At 41.3% G+C, this 25,095-nt stretch overlaps 1 protein-coding gene across 1 annotated transcript in view; it reads right to left on the reverse strand.

Annotated features, from left to right (window-relative positions):
• Positions 1 to 295: 295 nt before the first annotated feature.
• The window catches only part of PIK3CG (phosphatidylinositol-4,5-bisphosphate 3-kinase catalytic subunit gamma), a 33,921-nt gene continuing 9,121 nt past the window's right edge, over positions 296 to 25,095 (reverse strand). The window contains exons 5-11 of the mRNA XM_023507727.1: positions 24,214 to 24,317; positions 21,151 to 21,297; positions 19,530 to 19,620; positions 18,586 to 18,716; positions 17,472 to 17,583; positions 16,140 to 16,297; positions 296 to 1,005 (exon numbers count right to left, since the gene is read on the reverse strand). Of these exons, the coding sequence (XP_023363495.1) occupies positions 727 to 1,005; positions 16,140 to 16,297; positions 17,472 to 17,583; positions 18,586 to 18,716; positions 19,530 to 19,620; positions 21,151 to 21,297; positions 24,214 to 24,317 (1,022 nt within the window). The 3' untranslated portion in view covers positions 296 to 726. The remainder of the gene's footprint in view (positions 1,006 to 16,139; positions 16,298 to 17,471; positions 17,584 to 18,585; positions 18,717 to 19,529; positions 19,621 to 21,150; positions 21,298 to 24,213; positions 24,318 to 25,095) is intronic.

A 25,095-nucleotide genomic window follows, 5' to 3' on the forward strand; every position in this document is an offset into this window, starting at 1 on the left:
CACTCCTGCTTCCATGCTGGGAGGGCCACCATCGACTCTTACGGGCAGAGTTGAGACAAAAGGTCTCGTCTCTGCTTTTTATATTCATCACCCTGGAACCAGACTAGGAGAGGAGGGCCAAGGCACAGAGGTTCAGATTTATCCTTTTGTGTCTGTGTGTCTCCATCGTACACAGTGAAAGAAACTAATTCCAAAAACTATAAAGACGAACTTGCTTCCTTGCTTTTAGCACATCACTAACATCTGCAGACACCGAGGGAGGTTTGAAAGCATCATTCGCGAAATGAGATAAAGGTTACAATGATTACATCTTCTCCTGTGACAGGCTTGAAGAATATCAGGATAACCAGAATTAACAGTAAACCAAGGTGAAAACAGATGTCATCACTTATTCTAAAGAACTTCCAGAAGCACTCAAGAACAAGGTGGTGAAAATATCAGGCGCAATAAGGAAGTCTTGGTCTGTTTAAACATAAGAATATTCTCCGACACCCCTGAGACAAATGAAATAAACTTGCAAAGAAGCCGAGCACTGAATGCGACCTAACCAACTAATCAGCAATGCCAACATTTTTCTTCAGGGAAGAGTTTAGCTAGGAAAAAAGCTACATTTCTGCAGGGCCAGCTTTCACCATGTCCCGTTGCATTTTAAATCCAAGTTCGATGACCGACATGTTAATTTAAAGCTTTAAAACACTAACGTGGTTTTGACTGTAGTCCACAGCATTAGGCTGAATGTTTCTCTCCTTGTTTGATGCCGAGAACAAGATGCAGGAACCAATTAAACTGCACGGTCCACCCTTTGTCTCGGCAAACTTCAATCTGGTCCAGAAAGTACTTCTTAGCATCCTCCTCACTTTTCCCCACGGTGAGGGCATCCCGGATATACTCGATGTCCTCTTTGCTTGTTAATTGGGGCATTCCTGTCATCAGCATCATGGAGAACAGGTTGATCAGCAGGTTTGTGTGATGACGGAGGGCTAGATAAGCCTTAACACAGACATCCTGGGGAAAGGAGAAAAAAAGTGCCGTTACTGTGATACAGGAGTAACTAAGCAGGCGGAGACCACGCGCTGTACTTGAATTTCCCCAGCATCACCTCCCCATGAGAAGAACCCATCACAAACCAGGTCGGTCCCTGGGTCAGATGAAAACCTTGATGAGAACCTAAACTGGTTTTTATCTTTTAACATGTTGATGTAGTTGCATAGTACCTGGGGGCGGGGGGGGGGAGCTCAAGGAGAACTAATGGATACAGATGAGTTTCATCTTATTTCTCACTCTACCTGAATAATTTTTTCTTTCCCGAGAGATTGAGGGTGAAAATTTCTATCATCTCTGAAGAGGATTGAGTTAGGTTTTTTTTTTCTTTTTGAGACCGAGTCTCATTATGTTGGCCTCGGGAGAGTGCCATGGTGTCACAGCAACCTCAAACTCTAGGGCTTACACGATTCTCTTGCCTCAGCCTCCCAAGTAGCTGGGACTTGTGCCACCACAATGTCCAGCTATTTTTTGGTTGCGTTTGTCATTGTTGTTCAGCTGGCCCGGGTTGGGTTCGAACCCACCACCCTCGGTGTATGTGGCTGTGCTATAACCACTGTGCTACAGGCGCCGAGCCTTGAGTTAGTTTTTGAATACCACATGGGAATCAATAAACTTTTTATGAGTGTAAATAATGCTTGCCAAGAGTTAATGAAATCCAAAGAAATGACAGATGTATGGTGTTTGGGATTTAGTTTTCATCATAATTTTCCACTTTGTTCTGTTCTAAGAAAACAGATGTTAGCTTTTCACTGTTTGATCCTCCAAATTGTTGAATGAACTCTGCAATTTTACTTCGAATTCTGAGCACTAAGAGAGGACTTTAAAAATGCTGTGTTTGATGTCTTCCCGAAAAGCTTTGCAGCAAGTGGTACGGGTGGATGATGTCCACTTTTTAAGCAACATTTATGATTATGCCATTTAAAGTAACCCAAAGATGTGGGGATCCAAATTTTACAGTGTGAGAATAACTGATCCTTCACATCATAACTTAACAAAGATAGTACGTATATCAACGAAATCCAAGTTAATATAAATATTTTAATAAAATAGTGAACAAAATGTTTAAAACCCCCCACCATAACCAAATAGTGTTTATTTTCAAATTACAAGATTAGCTCATCCAAAGGTATTGTATTAATATCTATTTTTTATTTTTTAAAAGTAACATGTAACTTCAGAATTACCTGCAATGATCAAAATAGTTTAAATAATAAAATAGTACAAAAAAAAGAAGTGTAAAATCAGAAAAATGAAGGTAAAATGATTAGTATTAACAAGTGATCTGGCTGGACACAGCGGCTCATGCCTATACCCTACCACTCTGGGAGGCCGAGGCCGGTGGATTGCCTGAGTTCAGGAGTTGCAGACCAGCCTGAGAAAAGTGAGACCCCTTCTCTAGTAAAAAATTTGAAAAAACTAGCCAAGTGTTTTGGCAGGTGCCTGTGGTCCCAGCTACTTGGGAGGCTGAGGTGAGAGGATCACTTGAGCCCAAGAGTTTGGAGTTGCTGTGAGCTATGACACCACACCACTCTCCCCAGGGTACAGAGTAAGACTCTGTCTCAAAAAAAAAAAAAAAGATCCAGTTGTCTTCTTAGAACACTGAAGGGAAGAAAAATTCGAATATTATTGTAACTAGTTTTTAAACTTCTTATAAAAAGAAATAAATAGAATGGTGTAAATATAAGCTGCAGGTCGGAAAGTATAATGAAGAAATGGATACGGTGACTAATGGTAACAACAATAGCCTGACACCTGCGTTTGCACAAAACATGCAGAACATTTTTTTAAAAACTGTAAAACTTTCCCGCGTTGTATAAAAGAAAACTTGAATACATAAAACAACATAGCATGTTCCTCAGTGATAAGACTTCCTTACTAGGATGATGTAAACCATTCTCAGAGAAATCTAACAACATAATGAAATTTCAATAACAATCTTACTGGACGCGTAAACTCAGACACGGTTTTCAGTTCATCTGGAATAGTTAGTGCCTAAGAGCACATTTTGAAAAAGTATAGGATGAAAACCAGACCCGAAAACATTTTATAACACTACAATATTAAAATCGTGTGAACAAAACTATTCTTTTCCCCAAAAGACAAATTTGTGAAATGGGATAGAAAGTTCAGAGACACATTTAAATACATAATGAATATGATATATAATCAAGGTGGCTTCTCAAATTGCTGTGAAAAAGATTTATTATTTGATAAATGGGGCTAGGCTCATCATTTGGGAGAAAAATTTAAATTTTTACTCCACGAGATATATTAAAATACATTCCGCGTGAATTAAAGATTTAAATATAAAAAGGGCAACTATTTAAATAATCATGGGATGTGGAAGGACTGTGCAGATGGCTTCCAAGGTGGACTCTATAAGGAAAAGATGGAGAGGTTACAGAAACTTGAAACTTTGGGGGAAACAAATCTATAAATCATATTAAAAGGGGCCAGTGACAAAAGGAAAGATACTTGCGACAGATCACTCCTCCACACCCAGCCCCCCAATTGTTCTGATGAATCAACAAGAAAGACATGGATAGTTGGCTAGAAATCCAGGCCAAGGACATAAACAAAAATTCACACTATGAGACATAAAAACAGATAATAAACCCATGAAAAAAAATGCAACCTCATTAGTATTCAAATAAATGTAACTTAAAATGAGATGGAAACATTTACCTACAAACTGGATTTTTTTTAGTCTTTTAAGGAATCTGCTACCCAATGTTCACCTTTTATAAGCTGATGGCAGATGGGAACAGGTATAATGTTTCTAGCAGACAATTTGATAACACTCATCAGAAGCTTTAAAGTGTTTATAAATGTTATCTAACTTAATTGTGGTGATGGTTACAGGGTTACAGGACTGATGCATTTGTCAAAATTCATAGAAATGTCCACCTAAAAAGGGTGAATTTTGCTGTGTATGAAATACGCCTCAATAAACTTGACTAAAAATATCTATATCCTTTTGCCTAACAATTTCCATGCTAAAGATTTACCTTTCAAAAAAACTGGAAAAACTTTCAATGATTTGTCTATAAGGATGTTCATTATGACATTGGTTAGAATTGTAGAAAACTGAAAGCAACCTAAATGCTTTATAATAAAGGCTTGATAAAAAAAGGTTAATAAGCTGTGGTATATGTATATGGAATACTATTCAGCTATAAAAAAGATATAGAATTTACAACTTTTCTATTTACCTGGATGGAGTTGGAGAACATTCTCCTTAGTAAAGTATCTTAAGAATAGAAAAGCAAGTATCCAATGTACTCAATACTAATTTGAAAACAGTGGATGAACAACTATAGGCCCACATGAGAGAAAAACACAGTTAAATTCAAGAAGGGCGGTGGGGAAAGGGGAGAGAGGTCCGGTGAGCCCCCACCTAGCAGGCACAGTGTACAGGTAGATGGCACACCTCCTGCGAAAGGACGCAACTACAACTGGGACATGACCTAACCAACACAAACATAACCTAATTGTACTACCCTTACATTAATAAAAAAAATACCCACAGTTACATGTTCTGCAACTTCTAGAACAATACTGTAGAAGAATAATAAGAATGTAAAAGTGTTTATGTTAGGAAGCAGGTTTAGAAAAACACATTCCATTTTGGTATATCAACACAAAACATTTATATAGAAAAAAGAATGTAAGTTTGCAGTCAAAATGTTACCAGTGACTTTTCCTTTGCTTTTAGGGGCTCTTGTCTGTACCCTTTGCATGTGGCAGGGTAACTGCAGTGATAAGCAAGGTCAGGCCCACGTCTCTCTGTGTGTCAAGGCTGGACTGTGTTCGTGCATTGCCCGTCCAAGTTACAGGACCCACGGACTATTCTGGCATCTTGGAAATAAGACAATACACGAAAATGCCTGGCATGGAGGCAGGCACAGAGCAAGGGCCCAACAAATGTCAGTATTCTCTCTTCCTGCCATCCACCCTGCATCTCCTCTCTGCTCCCACCAAGCAGGAGATTCCCACAGACCCAAAGTCGGTTTGGGCTGCTGCTGCCTGCGCCCAGCTGTCCCCTGTGCCCTGGAAGTGGCTGCAGTGCATTAGTGCTCTTGCATTCTTAATGACTCCACTTATGTCTGGAAATCATTTTTTTTTTGCTCATCCATAGGACTCACTGAAGTCTCTCTCATTTCTTGGTAATTACACAGCCTAAGTGCAGACATCACCCCAGGCAAGAGTCTTATTAATTTGCCAACTTGCATAATTTTCACAAGGGCATAGATAGGGATGGCTTTTGCTTTTGAATTAGAGTACATTCTGGTTTTTAATTATTTTCTATCTTTCTATATGCTTGGGGCTCCAGGCAAACGCCCTGCTGTGGGAGCCCACCGTGCGGTCAAACTCTCTTTAATGGGAAATTTTTGAGGAGGGAAATTAACCCGAGGCCAAGTTATTATAACACCAATCTGCTGGTGCTCAGTAAATACTTAAGCGTGGAGGTGCGGATTCATGGATCCCTGCGGTGCCCAAAGATAGATGTTAAAGGAAAGAAACTGTCTTGCTTTTCTTGAAGGACATCTGACCCACCTATATGATTTCTGATGGCTATAATTTATTACGGTTATTATTTTCACACACAAGGGTTTCTTCTACAAAAAGAAATTTCTTTCCCAAATATAACCGCATGCCCTGTGCTTGTCAGACACAATGTCCACATTCTGGCTGGCTGCACAGACCTAGAGACTTGGTGCAGATGTGATTATTTTGCTGAAAGGCAGGGTGGAGCAGTGGTCAACAGCACAGATTCACATCTAGCTGTGTGGATTCAAATCTTGGCTTCATTACTGACAAGCTGTATAGCATTAAGAAATCACTTAACCTGGCTCGGCGCCTGTGGCTCAAGTGGCTAAGGCGCCAGCCACGTACACCTACAGTGGCGGGTTTGAATCCAGCCCAGGCCTGCCAAACAACAATGATGGCTGCAACCAAAAAATAGCCAGGCGTTGTGGCGGGCGCCTGTGATCCCAGCTACTTGGGAGGCTGAGGCAGGAGACTCGCTTGAGCCTGGGAGTTGGAGGTTGCTGTGAGCTGTGATGCCACAGCACTCTACCCAGGAGGACAGCTTGAGGCTCTGTCTCAAAAAAAAAAAAAAAAAAAAGAAATCACTTAACCTTTCTGGACCTGTTTCCTTATCTGTAGAAAGAGAATGAAAATAATACCCATTCATGTGGTTGTGGTAAATTTAAGTGGTATGTAAGAGGAATGGCTGTTATCACTGATAAATACAGGAGGAGCTGCATGGAACGCACGCACTGCTCGATGCTAAGGAGGTCACTTTCTACGTAGACCACCGGGCCGCAACATCTTCTTAGGCAGCAAAGTCCTAGGTGAGGGGGTGAGGCAGGGTGGAGTATTACAGATGAGCCTCACTCTGACCAGTGTCAAGAGGGACAGGGCTGTTCAGTGGCAGGCAGGGTAGAAGCATAGGGCACACCGGCCACCCCGGCAGGTGGTTCTCCTGCCTTGGGGGCCACAGCTGAGCGTCTGTTCCGCCACGTAAGTCTCAGAAGTTTCATTTCTGCCCTCTGCTCTCAGCCAGGGGGTCTGGGTGAGTGCCCTGATAATGCTGCTGCCCAGAGGCCTGTGTTTTGAGGGACCATGAAGATGAGGCTCAGGGAGCTCAGGGAAAACACAGATCACAGAAGTTACTGGCTGTCACAACTGAATTTTCCCTTCTGCCAGGGCAGCGTGTCACTGACCTCACACACCCTCCTTCTCTCCTTCTCAACTGGTCGCTTGGATTATTGAGCAGAGAAGAAGGGCAAGAGAAGAATCTGATTTGGGGGAATGGGTTTAATGTACTTGTTAATGAATGTGAATGTGGGGAACATCACATTATTATTAATGTCATTAGCTAGAACCTTCTCCATTAGTAGCTAATAAATAGATTGAACCTACATACTACATCTGCTCTTAGTTTCACTGTTGATTCAGACGCCTTAATTACAGCATCTAGTACTAAAAAAAAGAATTGTTTTTACAAAGCTACCACCCCTCCATAAGTCTTGAGAACAAAGAAAGTCATTATCATTTCAGGCCCCAAACTTTGACTTGGTTTGCTAACTGGCCCAACTATGAGTTCACTAACCTGAAAACAAACGACTTCTATACACATTCTCCTAATTTCTTAACCACTGATGAGCTATGGCTGCTTTAAACTGCTTAAGTTTATATAGAATACTTTTTCCTAAAATCAAAATCCGTAGTCTCATCTAAAAACTCCCCTGACTTTTCCTCAACAGTGATGTTGCCTTTATCTGCTAGTGGAAGGAGATAGTGGATAAAAAATATTTCAGTCCAAGGTAAAGAATATTATTTTGATCTTTTAAAAACTCAATGCACTGGGTAGTCTATGTCTTTAGAAGTTATTTGGCAAACAGAGAAAACCACTAATTAGGATACCTCTTAATGCAGGGAGAAGCACTTTCTGATAACTCTGAAGGAGGGTGTGTCTGGCTCTTGGCCATAGTGTTTTTATAATTGGGATTCTTATCTTTAAGGAGTGGGATGTGGTTCTCAGACTAGTTCTGTTTACCAGGGGAAGGGTGTAATGCCCTCTTCTCAATTATTTAGTGAGGGGCTTATTGAAAACCTAAAGGCTACTCTAGTTAATATTCTGAATACCTGTATGTAGGGTATGTATGTGTGTGTGTTAATCTTCTAGCTTTGTTCAGAAAGGACTTAAGGAGAACTATTTGGATACATAAGAGTCAAGAAAATAACAAAGGAGATGTAATTTGAAACTATACATCACAATCCTACATATAGTCATGTGCTGAATAATGATGGCATGGACCAAATATACCATGGTGGTCCCATAAGAATATAATACTGTATTTTTAGTGTACCTTTTCTATGGTTAGGTATGTTTATGCCAGAGTCCCGCCCTGGGGTCAGAGTCCGTTAAGACCTGAGGATCTGGCAGCAACTGACTAAAGAAATATAAAGGTAGCAATGACTAGAGAGAGATAAAGAAACAATAGAGGGTGGCACCTGTGGCTCAAGGAGGAGGGTGCTGGCCCCATATGCCAGAGGTGGTGGGTTCAAACCCAGCCCTGGTCAAAAAAAAAAGAGACAATAGAATAGAATTTTCAAAGGTGGGAGCACAGGGGACCACTGCCCATTTGTGGGGTTCTGATGGTGGCCTGAGTGTTACACTCAGTTTTTATTGAAGGCTATTTGCTCATTAGCCTAGAGCAGGCATCCTCAAACTGTGGCCTGCCTAGGACAGTTATCCGGCCTGCCGGGTGTTTTTGCTGCCATTGCCTGTCCTGCTTAGCAGCTGACTCATTCCGAGGCCTGCAGTCTGGCCCTCCAACAGTCTGAGGGTCAGTGAACTGGCCCCCTGTTTAAAAAGTTTCAGGACCCCTGGCCTAGAGGGTAAGCTGAGGAAGGGAACAAGACATCAGCAGTTTCTCTGAGTGAGCATATCAGTTCCTATTGTTTCTATAAACTTTAAGGGTCTGAGCGTCTTGAGAAATCCAGAACCCATACCTTGTGTGGGGGCAGCCCCCTGTCTGTGGTCACACACACAGATTCCTAGGGGGGTGTTAATACCTACTAATCCATTGTGGAGTAAAAGACCACACCTCTGGCATCAATCTCCTCTGAAGAATCAGTGGGAGAGAGGAATTCTCCTCTCATCACCACCACAGAGGGTCTTCCTCTGTGATAAGGGACATAAGCCCTCCTACCCATAGTTTAGGGCTCGAGCTAACCTTTTCCTATCCATAGAAAAGGTACACTTGATCTCTGCCCCAGCCAAATACAAATCTCCACAATGGGTATTTGCTTTGACTGTTAACTGGGCAGGAGATGGCCTAGTTAATGTTTCTTGCTAGGCCTTGCAAACAGCATCCTCTGTCACCATTATCCCTTCAGAGTGCCTATAGACCCAGTAAGGGTTGTTGGTAAGCTGTATCCCCTATAGGCCAGATTTCAGGAAAAGCAGAAAACTTGCTCAGATAAGAAATTTAGGAGCAGCTGGTTAAAAGGTAAACTAGCTGATTTTCCTTTGTTCTGCCTTGCTTAGCTTACTTTATTTTCCCCTTTTTCTGGGGGTGTTTTTCCTTGCCAAGAATGGGCTCTTTGGTCCTCATTCTGCCTCATGTTTAGATACGCAAATACCTTGCACTGTATTCCCATCACCTACAGTATTCAGTATAGTAACATGATGTACAGGTTTATAGTCTAAGAGCAACAGGCCATGCCATCTCGTCTAGGTGTACAGCAGGGTAGAGCATCTAGATTTGGGTAAGTGCACTGGTCATGTTCACACAGTGATGAAATTGCCTAATGACACATTTCTTGGAACATATCCCCATCTTTAAGCACTGCACAACTATTCTTGCTATGGGTGGTCTTTAAATATCTCTTGAGCCTACAGGAAACTATAACCCATTACTGCACCCAATGTTCAGAAGATTTTTAAAATTCTATTTGTTTAGGAGAAGCCCAGCTTTTCTACAAATTATGACCAATAGAAATTTCACAAGAGGATCTTTAAAGAGAGTACATTTTGTAACATAGTGAATAAAGTCCTTGTCAATATTCTTATGGTAGGCAAAATAATTCTCCAGTCTACAAGAAAGTAAATAGTGAGAGAATTATGCCCATTGAAAGGTTATTCTTGAAAAGCAATAGGGGCACTGCGTGCTTGAGGTTTAACACACAAATCCAGTCTAAGGCCATCTCACTAGTCTTGGATTCATATCTTTTCATACACCCTTAACCAAATCCCAATAATTTTTTTTCTTTTGCAGTTTTTGGCCAGGGCCAGGTTTGAACCTGCCACCTGTGGTATATGGGGCTGGCACCCTACTCCTTGAGCCACAGGTGCTGCCCATCAAATCCCAATAATTTGACAAGCCCACACAAGTCTGCATCTGAGGGAATACCCCACCAACACATTCTACCTCCTTACAACTGGCTGATGCTGGATCCTTCTCTGAGGGAGTCTTCTGATGCGTAACAAGGAGAGCGAAGGCAGTACTGGAAGTCTTCACATTGGACTGGAGGAGGCTGAGCCTGACCTAGTTAGTGGGCCAGGGTACAAATCCCAAAGGGGAGTACTGTGACAGATGAATTTGTCATCTCCCACTTGACCTATAATAGGCCTCAATTACAATAATTTGTGCTTTATTAAATGAGCTCTTAATGACAGCTTTGCTTTGCCTACTCTCTACTCCCCCAGTCCAGCCCATGCTTTGCTTCAAGTGGGACCCAAATTTCCTTCCTTGACTCAAATTCTACTACACACACCCACAGACACCCATGTTCCACCCATACTGGGCAACTGAACTTCATGTTCCGAAATTCTCACTGTATGTACTTTTCTAACTACATGCACTTGCTCATGCTGTTCTTTCTGCCTGGATGTTCCTTCCCTTTCCTACATCTGCCTGGAAAGATGAAATTGAATGAATCAGCCCTTAAGACCTAATAAAAACACTTCCTTCTCTGAATAGCCCTTTGCTCTTCTCCAGGGCAGGATTAGCTACTCCCTCTGCAAAACGCTGTTGACACTCTTAGCACAAAGTCTTCCTAGAGCAAAGTACGCGTGAATCTCTCTCTTGCTGCACGGTGGGCCTGGGCCTCTGCTCTCATCCTCTGAATCGCCTGTGACCACCACAGTGTCCGGCTCACCACCGTTAGCATGTCTGATGTACGGATGCTTAGTGTACAGAAGCCAGGTTTGGTCCCAGTTCAGTCCCATCCTTCAAAAGCAGAATGAATTAGGGAACAGTTGTTTTGAAAGGGATTAAACTGAAAAGATATCTTGCCATGGCAAGGGCAGTATTTGACCCTTCTCTGTGCCTGGCACTGTGCCTGAAATGTAGTAGGTATTTAGTGAGTGAGTGTTGAATTAGTGAATGTGGTGAGCAGGGCCTGAGGACGACAGCGGGATGGAGTGGGAGACTGAGGAAGTCCAAGCCGTTAGGTGACAGGTATGAGGAACGTGAGGGCGATCACACAAAGGAAGGGGAGCTAGGAAACAGTAATGGGGAATAACGCAGAAGAGCGGTGGATGGCTAGTTTCTGTGGCCCTGTGGCTGGGCTTCCAGTGAATACCTGAGTCTCCAGCAAGGCAGGGGCAGGGCCCCAGTCCCTGAGGCAGGTTGACAAGGTGGGCTTCTGCTGGGGCAACTGGGGCTGAGCAGTCAGGCACTCAAGAGGTACACTTCAGTTGAATAAAAGGTTCTTAAAAACCTTTTCAGTCAGGCCTGTGTATAGAGGCTGGGGAAAGGGCTGAACCTACAGCTGGAGGCCTGGGGATACTCTGGCATGGGGATGAGGCTGTGGGACTGGAAATAGGGCTGGATAATGCACAGTTATCCTAGACATGTCATCTCCCACTTGACACAGTGAAGGAGCTCCAGACTTTCCTTCTCTAGAGCACTTCTTAAGAATGACATCGGGGCAAGTGCCTCAAGGCAACGCCTCTTACGACCTGCTTTGCATAGATGTGTTTGTGAGTGTGTTATCTGGCTCCTGGATGACCTCAGATTTATCTGACAGGTACTTGCTTAGTGCCTACTGTATGTCAAGAACATCTTCAAAATGTTTATTTATAAAAGAACAAGCTGTTCATACTCTTTAAAAACTGTCCTGTGCCGAACGTGTAACTATGGATATATACCCTGTGTCCTAGTCTCCTGTATAAGTTACTGCTCTGATCGGGAAAAACTATGTATATTTATGCTAGGAAGAAAATCTCCACAATCACGTGGATAGGCACGATATGACCCACATATTTGTATTATTTACTAAAACATTAGATTTCATGATTGGGTTTGGATCCTCACTCGGTAGATGGATGTTTAACCTGCCTCGGGAGGGCTGATTAGCCTCCATGACCATGTGATGGGGCTTGTTGATCTATGACTAAGTTCCCAGATCATAAACTCACAGAATTCTACCTCTGACAAGGAAGAAAGACAGCCTAGAGGTGCCTCAGGCTGATCCAGCCCCTTCCCTGAGCGGGAGGTCCCCCTCCACCCTTCATGGCTTGGCTGCACGGAGTTGCAGGTGGAAAGGGAGAGACAAATAGCAAACCGGTGCAAATAATTGGATGTTGTGACAGATGCAATGAGGGAGACAGGCAGGGGGCCGGGGCAAAGAATGACAGGAGGGGATCTAGTTTAGAAGACTGCGTGGGGAATGACATTTAAGCTGAGACCCGAAGGGCAGTGAAGGGCGTGCTGGGAAGAAGGGCTGAGCGGTGGGCAGCTGGGATGGGAAGATGTGGAGGAGGCCACAGTGGGCGCAGGCAGCCCGTGGGCTGAGACGGAGCAGGCGGGGCCTCTTGCACAGGGCTTTGCAGGCCAGGCTTAGACATTTTGATTTTATCTGAAGTGACAAACCACCAGCACATGGACATTAATCAGCCTTACTTGCATCAAATTCTCAACTTCGGTTTTTAAGCAGATTCCGATGAATTCACCGTCTTCTAAGAGACCTAATACTGAGTTGAATGAAGGGAAAATATGAAAATGTTGACAATGTTATCTCCGGAAAGCAAGATAATGGCTTTTTAATATCATGTGACATGTTTTAATATTTTGCTGGGCTTGCTTTTAATAAACAGCATTTACTACTTTTAAAATGACAGAAACGACACATTCACATACAAAAAAAAAAATTCCAGATTTCACTTGCCAATGATATAAATATATTTGTTTGTTATATATGTTCTATGACTCTTTTCTGAAATTTAAAATAAAGTGGCCTAAAATAAATTATCAGCCAGTAACAAGGCTGGTTTTTTTTTTTTAGGGAGAGATTTTTCTAAGGAGAGTTATTTGTTTTATTGCTATTTTTTTAATTGACATGGAATAGCTGTCCCTATTTATGGGGCACGTAGTGATGTTTTGATACGTATAATGTAGAGTGATCAGATTAGGGCAATTAGCACATCCATCTCTCAAACATTTATCATTTCATTGTATTAGGAACATTCAATATTGAAGGAGAATTTATTTAACAAATTGTCATCACTGAAATATATCTGTTTAGCACTGGCTGTGTAGAGACCCAGAAATACTCATGGGTTCCAATGGTGAGCCTTGGTTTTACGTCCTCTCTGTGTAATTATGGCCGACTCTTGCCCTCTCCCTCCAGTCTAGAAGTAATTTATGAATACAGCCCTAGGCTAGACCAGCTACTGTGGGAAGGAGAGAGGTGAGATTAAGGAGAGTTGGTTTTTTCACTCCCTCTTCCTTCCTTTCTCAGGCCACTAGCTAGGTATGTTTCTATTTGTTTGTGGAGAAGGCTTACCTCACTCTTCACAAAAAGCGGGTCAACTTTTCTCTGCCCTCCCTAACAGCTTATACAAACCTGCGGCAGTATTAATTAATCTTATCAATTCAAAATTAGCGATTCACTGGAAATGAGGATGCCTTTAATCCCAAATGCAAATGTATACAGCATTTCTCAGTTTGCCTAAAAATGGCAGCTTTATTATACAAGATTCTGAGACACTATTTAGAGAGTTTATAGAGATGTGGTCCCTGATCTTGAAGAACTTCAAAAAGGAAATAGAAAATCTTTCTGGAAGCCTTAGTAGTATTCAAAAAAAAAAAAAAAAACTGTCACAGGATCAGAGTCAAATGATGAAGAAGCTTTCTGTCCATTTTTGTCAAGAAGGAGACTTTGGAAATGCTGCACATACATAATTTATACTGTGGTGTGTAGGCTTCTGCCTGTTCCGGGTGAGAAGGGTGGAGGAAAATGGGGAGAAGGAGAGTGGAGAGAAGGCAGGGAGGAAAGGCAGCACAGGCAGACTTGGGACGACACCCAGAGCAAGATGCTTTGTCATGTTTTGCTAGACATTGCCTAAGATCTCATTTCAAAAATGGTTTGTAACTTAAAGGTTTTCAGAGTCTGAAGACTGGTGGCTGCCATTTTTGAGTAGCTGCCTTGGTGGTCTGGAACTGGGCTGAGCCTTCTTCATCTAAATGCTCCCTAGAAAACCCACAGGAGGTAAGTCTCACTCTTCCCACTTTACAGATGAAGAATCTGAAGTTCTAAAGGTAAGAGTAATTTTCGTGATGTACATAGTTATTAAGTGGCAAGGCCAGAATTCAAACTCAGGTTTGTCTGTTACAACGCTCCTCCTTTCTACTACCTTGCTCTGCTGTATCTGGGTTTTAAGGACCTGCGTGCACAGATTCACAGGTGCTAGGAATACGGGCCAGGGCTTCACCTGGAACACAGATGAACACAAATACAACAGGTTTACAAAAGCGTGTTTTTAGCGGTGCATACTGCCTAGATGTCACATTAGTGAAAGAGGTTTTAATGGCCTGAGAAACAAGATTTGGTCACAAAGGATGGAGAGATGCTCCTGGATGGACAGGACAGATGGCGCAAAAGCTCACTGCCAAGATTTGCTGCTTTGGGTGGAAGTTGCCTGTGGGTGGAGGTGACCTCCCCTTGGCTGCTCCCCACATGGCAAATCTTTTCATGAAAGAATATTTTGAAACTTAAAAACAACAACAACAAAGAAAACTAAAGGGAAAGTACTATGGGGATTTGACGGGGTGTCATGGGCACTGCGGGAGTGTCATCAGCAACAAGACGGATGGGCAGTTGTTCCAGGAAAATCACTGATAGAAAGGAAGAGAATATTCAACCAGGAAGGAGAGCCTGTCAGTGAGGCCAGGGTGCTTGTTTGATTCTTTGTTATAGTTCACAGTGGCTGTGTTTGTCCAAAGCTGGTCAGATGAACCCCACTTCCCCACTTCCAGGAAAGGAGAACTATTTCCCCCCTTTAAATGTGAAATTCTTCTAGGTTTTTTTGGAGGGGGAATCATTTTTCTCTTCTAGGAAGTCATTGAAATATGCAATTTTTAACTTTAAAGAAAAACAAGACTAAAATGTGTCAAGTCCCTGGAAACAGTCAGAAACCCAATCGAGATTAGGCAGAAAACTCACTAAAAGTCTCAAGATCATCTGGACACAGAGATCTGTTTCTCTGATGGCACCACTGGAACTGTGGGAGCATCAGTCTTATAATTGCCAACTTGAAAATCAGCCAAGAGAACAAACAAAGCAGACAGGTTTCAAAGCAATGCACCCTAGTTCCTGTTCTACTGAACTTCCTGGCTCATGTCATCTGAGGGTAACGCTGAACTTCAAAAGAGACTTAGGAAAAAGACCCGTCCCTGAGATGTGAAGTGCAGGGCCCATGGGCAGGGTGCACTTAGGGAGGTAGCTATTTAAAGGGCAGCTGTACATATAAAGTAATTACTCTCTGCCTTGATTCATTTTGTGTTTGTATGGCTATAAAATAGATGTATGATAGTAGTAGTTTCAACTCTTTTGGACTGTGTCTATTAATGGTTTAAATTATATTTGTAGGTATAAAATTTTCTCACTGCATATTTAAAATATTTGATAGGCAAAACTTGATACAGGCCAGAAAAAAACAAGAAAGAAAGTAGAGTCTGTACACTCCCAGGGAGCTGGGCAGACTTGGGTCAGAGAGTGTTTACAAGAGGGCGGGGAAACCAGAGGTCTTGGTGGAATCTGTGGTCAAGCTGACAATTTCAAAGGAGGGTGGGGACTGTGCTTCACAAACACAGGACAAGTGTAGGTGACGAAACATGAATTCCCTGTGTTCATGGGATAAATGCACACTTGCAGCAAAACTCAAGAGAAGCTCACAGTCGTTTAAGAGTCCTGAAAAACAGGTGCAAAATTTGAGTGTTCCAGTTCAGGACTCAAATGGATAAACATGCAGTGGGTAAATTGCATACCAGGTGCCCTTCCTTAAAGACCTCTCTTCAGTGGCAGTGCCATCCTGGTGCTCCCATTTGGCAGTCTGCTTATGAAATACTTTTCTTTGCTTTTAGGTATTAGGTGGGAGGCTTACTGGGAAGCATCATTTTGCACTTAGGAAGGGAATGGAGGTGACAGGGAGGACATGGGGTTGGCCAGGCCAGAAGGGTGGGACAGAACCAGACAGGCCTCCAAGCAGACTGAGGGGAGAGGGCTGCTGTGCACTGCAGTATCACCTGCTGGGATGGTGTTCTTAGCCGGTGATGGAGTGGGAGGGCGCTTACCTGAAATTTCTGGAAGTGTGGGCTTGTCTTCTTTCCAGAAGTTCCCATCACAAACAGGAAGTCTGGGGTTAGCACAAATGGTACTCTTTCTTTATTAAAGCCCAGGAAACTTTTGTAATTCCCAAGAATGTGCCCAAAGTCAATATGGAATAAGTTTCCTTAAGAAAAGAAGATGCCTGATATCATCACACTGGCATAAGAATTTGTGATAACTTTGTTTCTTGAAATATTTTTTAAGTTGCCTAAAAATGAGCTATCTTGGGTGAAAACATTTTTTACAATGTTTTTGTTAGTTTTTTTTGGTCTTAGCAGGTGTACAAGAGTAGTGGTCACATAGCATTCTTTGAACCAAGTATGTTTTTGATATCTGCCTGGTGTTCTTTAGATGACAGCCAATGCCATAAAAATATATCTCAAAATTATTTTTTGAAACATAAATCAGAACTGTTTGGCCAAAATATCATCATTATGCCAAGGTTCTCTTATGCTCTTTAAGTAACTCAGGACAGACTGATGTTTCACTCTGCTTGGCGGGGGAGGGGCGTTCACCTTTTTCCTCTGAGCAGCACAATGGAAATAAATCATTTTGAACCTCCCTTGGGGTCGGTTTCTACCACGGCCACTATCCCCACCAGGATCACTGTCATCCCGTCTCATTTTTTAGCCTTATATCATTTCTGTGGTCCATACACATATCTCCCTTTTGATTCTCACAGGGAGGGAGCAATCTGCCCCACTCTGGTGCTTTTTCCAGACTCTACTCTTAACACGGTCCAGATTCATCGAGAAAAATCTCATGATGTGATGGCTACTACTAACCTGTCACAACAGTGAACCACTGAAGCCAGGTGGGTGAAGGAGCCATGAAGGTTCCGATTCAAGGATACCTGAGTTCTTTCTGCTGCTTCTCTGCAACTGGTGGTCACTCCAGCCTTCACCACTTCTGGGACTGACCCTCTCCTAGTTTCCCAGCTGTCTCTAACTTGGCCTTCTTCATTCTCATTGTCTGCCTCTTTCTCCCACTCACATCTCAGGCCTCAAGGCATGTGGTCTCTCTAGGGCGATGGTCCCTACATAATAATGACTTCTAAATATATGCTCAGCCTTAAACTCCATTTCAAAATAACTCTGGTCTGGAAGGAGGGGGAACTGGGAATCCGTGTTTAATGGGAACAGAGTTTCAGCTGGGGCAGATAAAACAATTGCGGCTGGTGGTGAGAGGGGTACTATGTGTACTTCGTGCCACTGGACCCTACACACTTAAAAATGAATTTTATGTTATGTATATTTTGCCACAATAAAAAAGATTATTCTGCAGTAAGGTTAACTCACCTGTCTCTGTGATCATAATGTTGTCATTGTGTCGGTCGCCTATTCCGAGAACAAAGGTTGCCACACAGTAGCCTGCACAGGAATAAACAAATCTCTCCACTGCTGCCTGAAACTAATTAAAATGCATCCGAATATTACTTGTTCTTCTAACTACAAAAAGCAGCATGAATCTACAAATGACTTCCAAAAAGACATTGCTCTGGAAACCATTTTCAGAGAGCAAGCTCGTTGTGTCTGATTTCATTAGCGTGATACAGCTATTAACTGCCAACTCCCTCATCACTCTGCTTCTGGATCAGGTGAAGATTCAACAGATCACAATAGGATGAGAAGAAAATTAGAGGCAAAGGGCAACCGGAATTTAATCAAAGGGTTCGCTTCCTCTCTGTGCTCCGCTTGCCAGCAACTACACAAAGCCCATAGTAATTTCGCCTTCATTTGTGAGCATATGTTTTGCTTGTGACCACTTAGAGTATGCATGGGTTCACAAATCCACATGTATAACGGATTAATAAGTGCTACTAATTATATTTCCTCCCCCAAAGGCTGCTAACCATGCAAATGAGAAGTGCTAATCCTGTGCCCCAGAACTTTAAACGACAGCCAGACAGCCTCAGCACACAGCTTGTGAAGGAGGCAGCATATGTCCTGCAGAGGATGGTGGGCCTGACATTTCCAGCAGCCTTGACTTACCATTGAGATGCAAGAACAGCACAACATTAGAAATGGCTTTCCTGAGCTTATTGTACTGCCCAGGTAGAAAAGAATTTATACATGCTAACTAAATCTTTTGGCTGAACGACCAAAACAGCCATAAAAAGTGCTCAGGCTATTTTACAGAACCAAAGTTTAAACAAAGCATGCCTGATAATCAAAAGAGAAGCAAATGCTCACGGAGTCCCGAACTGAATGCCTCTGTTTTACACAGACAGGCTCTGTCAGCATCACGGCAAGCATGTGAACCCCCCTCACGTTATGAGTAAAGGACTTTACTGATAGGGCCTCCTGCGAGATGGTGGTCGGTCCTTTGCAACCCTGCCACCACTACTGCTGCACAAATGACCGTCTGAGGATGTGAAAGGATCCTCCAAAGTGGAGAAAAGCATGAGCTCACCTTTTCTTCAATAGGGGATTTTTCTTTGAGCCAGTGATTGAGGACTTCGTCTTTAAACGCGCCTGTGTTGCCCACCGTGCTTTGCTGAATTTTGGCGATTGTCGTGGCGTCTTTCACGATCTCGATCATTCCTGTGTGAGGATGCACAGTTTGCTGGAGATGGGGACCTGGGGCCTGCCTGGAGGAAGACTGGCTAGGTCTTTGTTGCATGGAGGCAGAGGGTTGTTTTGTATTGTTTTGTTTTTTTAAGCCAAATGGTTATTTTCCAGATCCACGCTGTTGCTTTTCTTAGAAGGAAGAGAAAGAAAAGGAGGAAGATATGCAAGTCGTGTGGGATATACTTTCAATATCCCTGAGTGACAAGAGGAACGTGCTGATTTTGAACAGTAATAAATAAAAGCATTTATGTGCTAAGTGCATCCATCTCCACATGGTAATTCGTGCCTTTCCCTTTTTTCAAGTACAGGGTCAAATGTAAATGGTTTGTAGTTCTAAAATCTCTCAAATCCGAAACTTAAATAAACATATGTTTGACTCAAACTAATGTTGGATAAAAGTACCTAAGAGTAGAGTGTGTAATAGCTTTGATAATATGAATTCTGGAATATTAAAATAAGTGACAGATCTTTCCGTCTATTTTTAAATGTTATTTGTGAGAGAAAAGTTTTGAGTTAAAGTCTAGAGGTGGAGAAGGAAAGAGGAGGGAACAAGTTCTTACCCAAATCATTTCCATGTATAGTCACAAGGGTTTGAATCACGTGCTCATGTATTTTCTACACATCCATATTAAATTCAGAGTCACCCTCACCAGTGTGGAAACGCTTTCTTCCTTTTTACATAGATTATAATTGTGATTTTTTAGTTACTAAGTGCCTACAGTGAAGGAAATAGAATCTTGCAAAACCAGCTGAGTGGTATATTCCTCTCCTGAGGTAAGCACATACCTATTTTGTTACCAGTTGAAATGCAACCATATGGCAAGAGGCACAGATCCAGAGATTCGGTCTCCCAAATGGACTCCATGATTCGTAGAATCTGGACATCAAAATACAGACATGTTCCCTTTGTAAGTACATATATTTAATACATTTCTCTTCTCCCTTAAAAAACAGTAATTTAGTAACACAAAACAGAGAAGTCATTGTAAAACATGTAACTGACAACTGCACTTCTGTTGATCAACCTGGCGCTCTAAAGTTTCCCCACTTCAGTCCCTGAAATGTACCATGGGGAAGAGGATAAATGAATTGCGCTGGGGGTAGGTTTTAACCATGGTTCATTATCTCTCTGTTTAAAACTCTGGTTTAGTTATGTATGTGTTGCCATAATAACTGTAACACTCTTACACATGTTTACCACTGGATACAACAAAAGCATCAAGAACAAAGATGGTAGTTATGGCAGCTGGCATTTACTGATTGCTGTTTTACGTGTGATCCTTGCCTTACCCTATAGTATGGGCAGGATTATCACTCCCACTCTGTAGGTGAAAAAACAAAGGTGTCAAGAGTTTAAATAACTTACCCTTAGCTGCCAAATTGTGTGTCTATAATAAATCAATACAACAAGATACTTGAGGGAAACTTTTTTGTCAGAATGAGAGGAATCATAGAGTGATTTTTGTGGTTTTGAAAGACCCATCTTCAAATAATTCAACATATTCTACAGATTTATTTGAAATTTCATAAACTTATAAAAGGTTTGAAGGATTTCTTCCTTTCTTTCTTTCTAACACGCTTCCTGGAAAATACACATACCCTTCTTGAAATGAAAGTAAAGCAAGGGTATTATTATTTCCACATTAGAGGTGAGGGAAAACAAAAACTTGGAGAGAATGGAAACAGGACCAGTTTTTAAATAGGTCACCATTAAATCAATATGGTTTATCTTTTATAAACAAAGTAACAGAAATTCTTGCTCCTACAATGTTGGAAAACTAGAATCTGGAGAATGTTATTTTATATATCTGTGACACTAAAGTCTATCCAAAAATGTTAGAAAACATGAAAACTATTGGTACTGATACCTTCGCTATTCAGCTTCTGCCCTAATAATACCTGCATGTTTAGTCTTATCACTTACCTGCATGATTTCTCCAGTACATCACTGGAGAAACCTTCTCTCTCTTTCTTATCACTTCATTCCCTTGAGTTTATATATCTGATCAGAGGAGACAACATCTAAGAAGAGCACCTAGGAGTGTGTAGACATGTCCACGAACAGGAGTAAGGTGGGTGCCGGTGTGAATAGGGCACTACTCCATGTTGTTAAGCTTGGGGTGGGAAGTATAAAGATAAGTTAGGAGAGGGAAATGTATCTGGCTACTTGGTCGTGTTGGAGATGCATTTTGGAAGAAACAGACAGAACTGTGATGCTCGTTAGATTGCATATCTAAAGGTCCACAGTCATGTTCCCCAAGAGAAAACTTTCTATTATGTGATCTTCGATCACTATTTATCATATGAAAGAAGAGAACAGAACAGGATCAGTGGAGGGCATGTCTTAGATCTATTACAGAAGCCTTTTTTTCAGAAAACTAAAAACAACTCCTTAGCATTCACAGACCTGTAAAATAAGCATGTCTTGGCGCAGATCATCACCATGTTTAAAGATAATCCCGATTGTTTCATTCGATAGGGCTGTAGGATCGGCACATTTAAACTCAAGCCACAGGGGCTTCTTCTTGGAGGCCATCACTTTACATTTTTCAATCTATAAGAAAGCAGTCACATATTTCCTACATGCAATGAATAATGAATATGTACATGGTAGAGACACAAATTCTCTTGCAAAGCATCATTATAAATAATCAGGTCAGAGTTATAGATGGAAAATCATTTTCAATATTTGGATAAAAATACAGAAGGAGTTCTTATCAAATCTAGAAATGCAACGTGTGAACCAATTCTTGATACATACACAGGGGGTTCTCAAACTGTGCTCCAAGGAACAGTAAGAGCCTGTGGAGGTACCTAGGAGATGCAGCAGATCCCACACTGTCCACACCTCACTCACAGAATTCTGGTACCCCCAGATCCCCTTTAAAGGAGAGCAACTTCACCACTACCTGTTAAAGGCTAAAGGGAAGTGATGCCAAATGGAAGTCTGGACCTATAGAAAGCAATGACGAGTACCCCGTAATGATAAATAAATATATGAGTAAACAGAACAAAAAAGTTTAATCTATGAATCCTGTTAAATCTATTTTTAATGGTTTCAAGAAAAAATAATAATGTATTATAGGGTTTATAACACATGTGGAAATGAAATCCATAATAAAAATGGTACAAAGATGCAGGGGAGCTAATGAAGGAAGTATGTGAGTACACGGACATGAAGTACTTTGCTATTTGAACATAGTCAGGAGTATGTGGTGTTGATATAATGACAGATCAGTGGAACAGAATAGAGAATCTAGGTATTGACGCTCACATACATCATCAGTTGATAGTTGGTGAAAGTGCCAAGGTACTTGGAAAAGAATAGGTTTTTGCAACAAATAATGTCAGAAAATCTGGATGTTCACATTAAATAATGAACTCTAGGCCAGGTGCGGTGGCTCACACCTGTAAATCCTAGCACTCTGGGAGGCCAAGGTGGGTGGATCACCTTGAGCTCAAGAGTTCCAGACTGGCCTGAGCAAGAGCAAGACCCTGTCTCTAAAAGTAGTTGGGTGTTGTGGTGGGCACCTGTAGTCCCAGGTACTTGGGAGGTTGAGGTCAGGGGATCACTAAAGCCCAAGAGTCTGAGGTTGCTGTGAGATATGATGCCACGGCACTCTATCAAGGGTGACAAAGTGAGACTCTGTCTCAAAAAAAAAAATGAAATAATGAACTCTGGTCTTTATCACATATCATACACAAAAATGAACTCAAAACTAGATCATAAGCTCACAGAGTTAAAACCATAAAACTTCTAGGAAAAAACATTTGTCACGTTGAGTTAGGCCAGGAATTTTTAGCTCTGGCACTATTGACACTTTGGGCTGTATAATTTATGTTATGGAGACCATCCTGTTCTTTGTAGGATAATTAACAGCATTATACCTGGCTTATCCTCACTAAATGCCAATAACATTCTCCCAGTTATAACAGTGAAAAATGTCTCTACATATTGTCAAATGTTCCTTGGAGGGTAAGGAGATCACCCCAGATCCAAGCATCGGAATTAAATAGATAAGAGTGTCTTTCTTAGATAAGACACAGAAAGCACAAATTGTGAAAGAAAAAGTTTTAAATTGAACTTAATCAAAATTAATTCCTTCTGTTCTCTGAAAGGCACTTCTGAAAAAATTAAAAAAGCAATTCACAGACTAGGAAAAAATATTTACAAAATTTATGCCTGACAAAGAATTTGCAGGATGGGCACAGTAGCTCATGCCTGTAATCTTAGTACTCTGGGAGGCCAAAGCAGGTGGATTGCTTGAATTCAGGGGTTCAAGACCAGCCTGAGCAAGAGCAAGATCCCACCTCTACCAAAACTAGAAAAGCTAGCTGGGTATGGTGGTGCACACCTATAGTCACAGCTACTCGGGAGGCTGAGGCAAGAGGATTGCTTGAACCCAAGAGTTTGAGGTTGCTGTGAGCTATGAAGATGCCACAACACTCTATCCAGGACAATAGAGTGAGACTCTGTCTCAAAGAAAAGAAAAGAATTTGTGTCCAGTTTATATAAATAACTCTCATAAATAAAAATAATAAAAATGCCACAAATTGAAGAGAAAATTTTTCAGAAGGAGATATTCTAATGGAAAATTAACATGCAAAACGTGTTGAACGTCACTGGGCAAATGCAAATAAAAATAACAGTGAGATACTACTTCACGCTGACTTGAATGGCTAAAATTAAAAACATGGATAAGTGTTGGCAAGGATGTGGACAACTGGAACTTGAATACCTTGCTGGTGGGAATTTAAATGGTACAACCACTTTGGAAAAATAATTTTTCAGTATCTTGTAAAATTAAATACACACTTATAATTTGACCCAGTTATCTCACTGTTAAATATTTACTTAAAAAAAATAAAAACGAAAAACAAATTGTGGTATATCCATCCATCCAAAGAAATACTATTCAATCATAAGGAGGAATAAATTACTGATACATACAATAACAGGAATGAACCTTAAAAGCATTATCTAGATATAAAACCATATGCTATATGATTATACTTAATAAAATTCTAGAAAAAAGTAAAATTATGCTAGATAGTAGGTCTATTGCGTAGGGTGGGGAATGGGAGGTAGAAAAGGACTAACTACGAAGGAATATAAGAGAACTTTTTCTATAACATTTCTATGGAAATGTTTTCTATTTTGATTGCAGTAATGGTCATATGACTCTAAAAATTTGTCTAAACTCACTGAATTGTACACCAAAACGGAAAAATTTATCGTATGTAAAAGATACTTCAATAGCTGATTTTAAAACAATATAAAAGGGACATTGCCTGGTGTGCTGAGACTTCCAGGAGCCCATGATTAGATAAGGGCTTGACACAAGCCCATCCTTAGACTTGTCAGCTTCCTTGTCTCTGCATAAACATCTGCTTTTAAGTCCTGGGGCCTGGAAAGCATGCTAGACATCTAGACAAAAATATCATAGAGAAATATCCAAGTGATACCTACCACCAGTGCTCCTGCTTTCAGTCCAGGATCATAAGGAACTCTGAAACTCTTGGGGAGATTAGAATTCTGCAGGTTTTCAAGCTTTTGCTTTAGTTGTGAAATAACTGTAATTGTCAAAAGTACATAAGAAATATGTGAGTCCAAGAAACAGAACATTTCCTGACAGCATACTTATTCCCAGCATTCTGTACATTCGTTCTGGTGTGATGCAGCAGAAAAGGGGGTAGGGCCCTCCCTTTGAGGAACTACCCATTTAAAGTAGTGTGATAAGTTAAATTTCCCATGAGCAACCTGACCACATACATATACTACAATAGGAGACAGGGGACACAAATACATGTATATACATGGGAGGGCACACAGATGCCAACACAATCAGGTAAAGAAGAGTGTTCCGGGTTGGGAGGAATTAATACTTTAGTTTTCTTTTTAGCGTGTGAAACTTTAAAGTGCTATCTGTTTGGGAAACAGACATCTGAAGACAATAACAAATGATATTTGGTTAAGGCTATGTAAGCTCTTTTCAAAAGAGGAAGTTAGGTTAGGGAAGGAGGGAGGGGGGTAGGGGGTTATGGAGTGTGACACACCTTTTGGGGGTGGGACACAATCATAAGAGGGACTTTACATAGCAAATGCAAGCAGTGTAACCTGGTTCTTTGTACCCTCAAGGATTTCCCAACAATTAAAAAAAAAAAAAAGAGGAAGTTAGGTTGTGTAGAGAAGATGTGACAGCCTCAAAATTCTAAAGGCAAAATACATAAATTAAAAATTGCTTTCTGGATAACAGACAGGATGGAGGTCAGTAGAAATGTGTCCTCCCCCCCTTTTTTTTTGTAAAATAAAAAAAGATTATTGTTACCACTACCATTTTTAGGAGAGAAC

The sequence above is a fragment of the Otolemur garnettii genome, unplaced genomic scaffold, assembly GCF_000181295.1.
Source record: "Otolemur garnettii isolate 467f Iridium unplaced genomic scaffold, OtoGar3 scaffold00005, whole genome shotgun sequence".
Classification (NCBI taxonomy): Eukaryota; Metazoa; Chordata; class Mammalia; order Primates; family Galagidae; genus Otolemur; species Otolemur garnettii.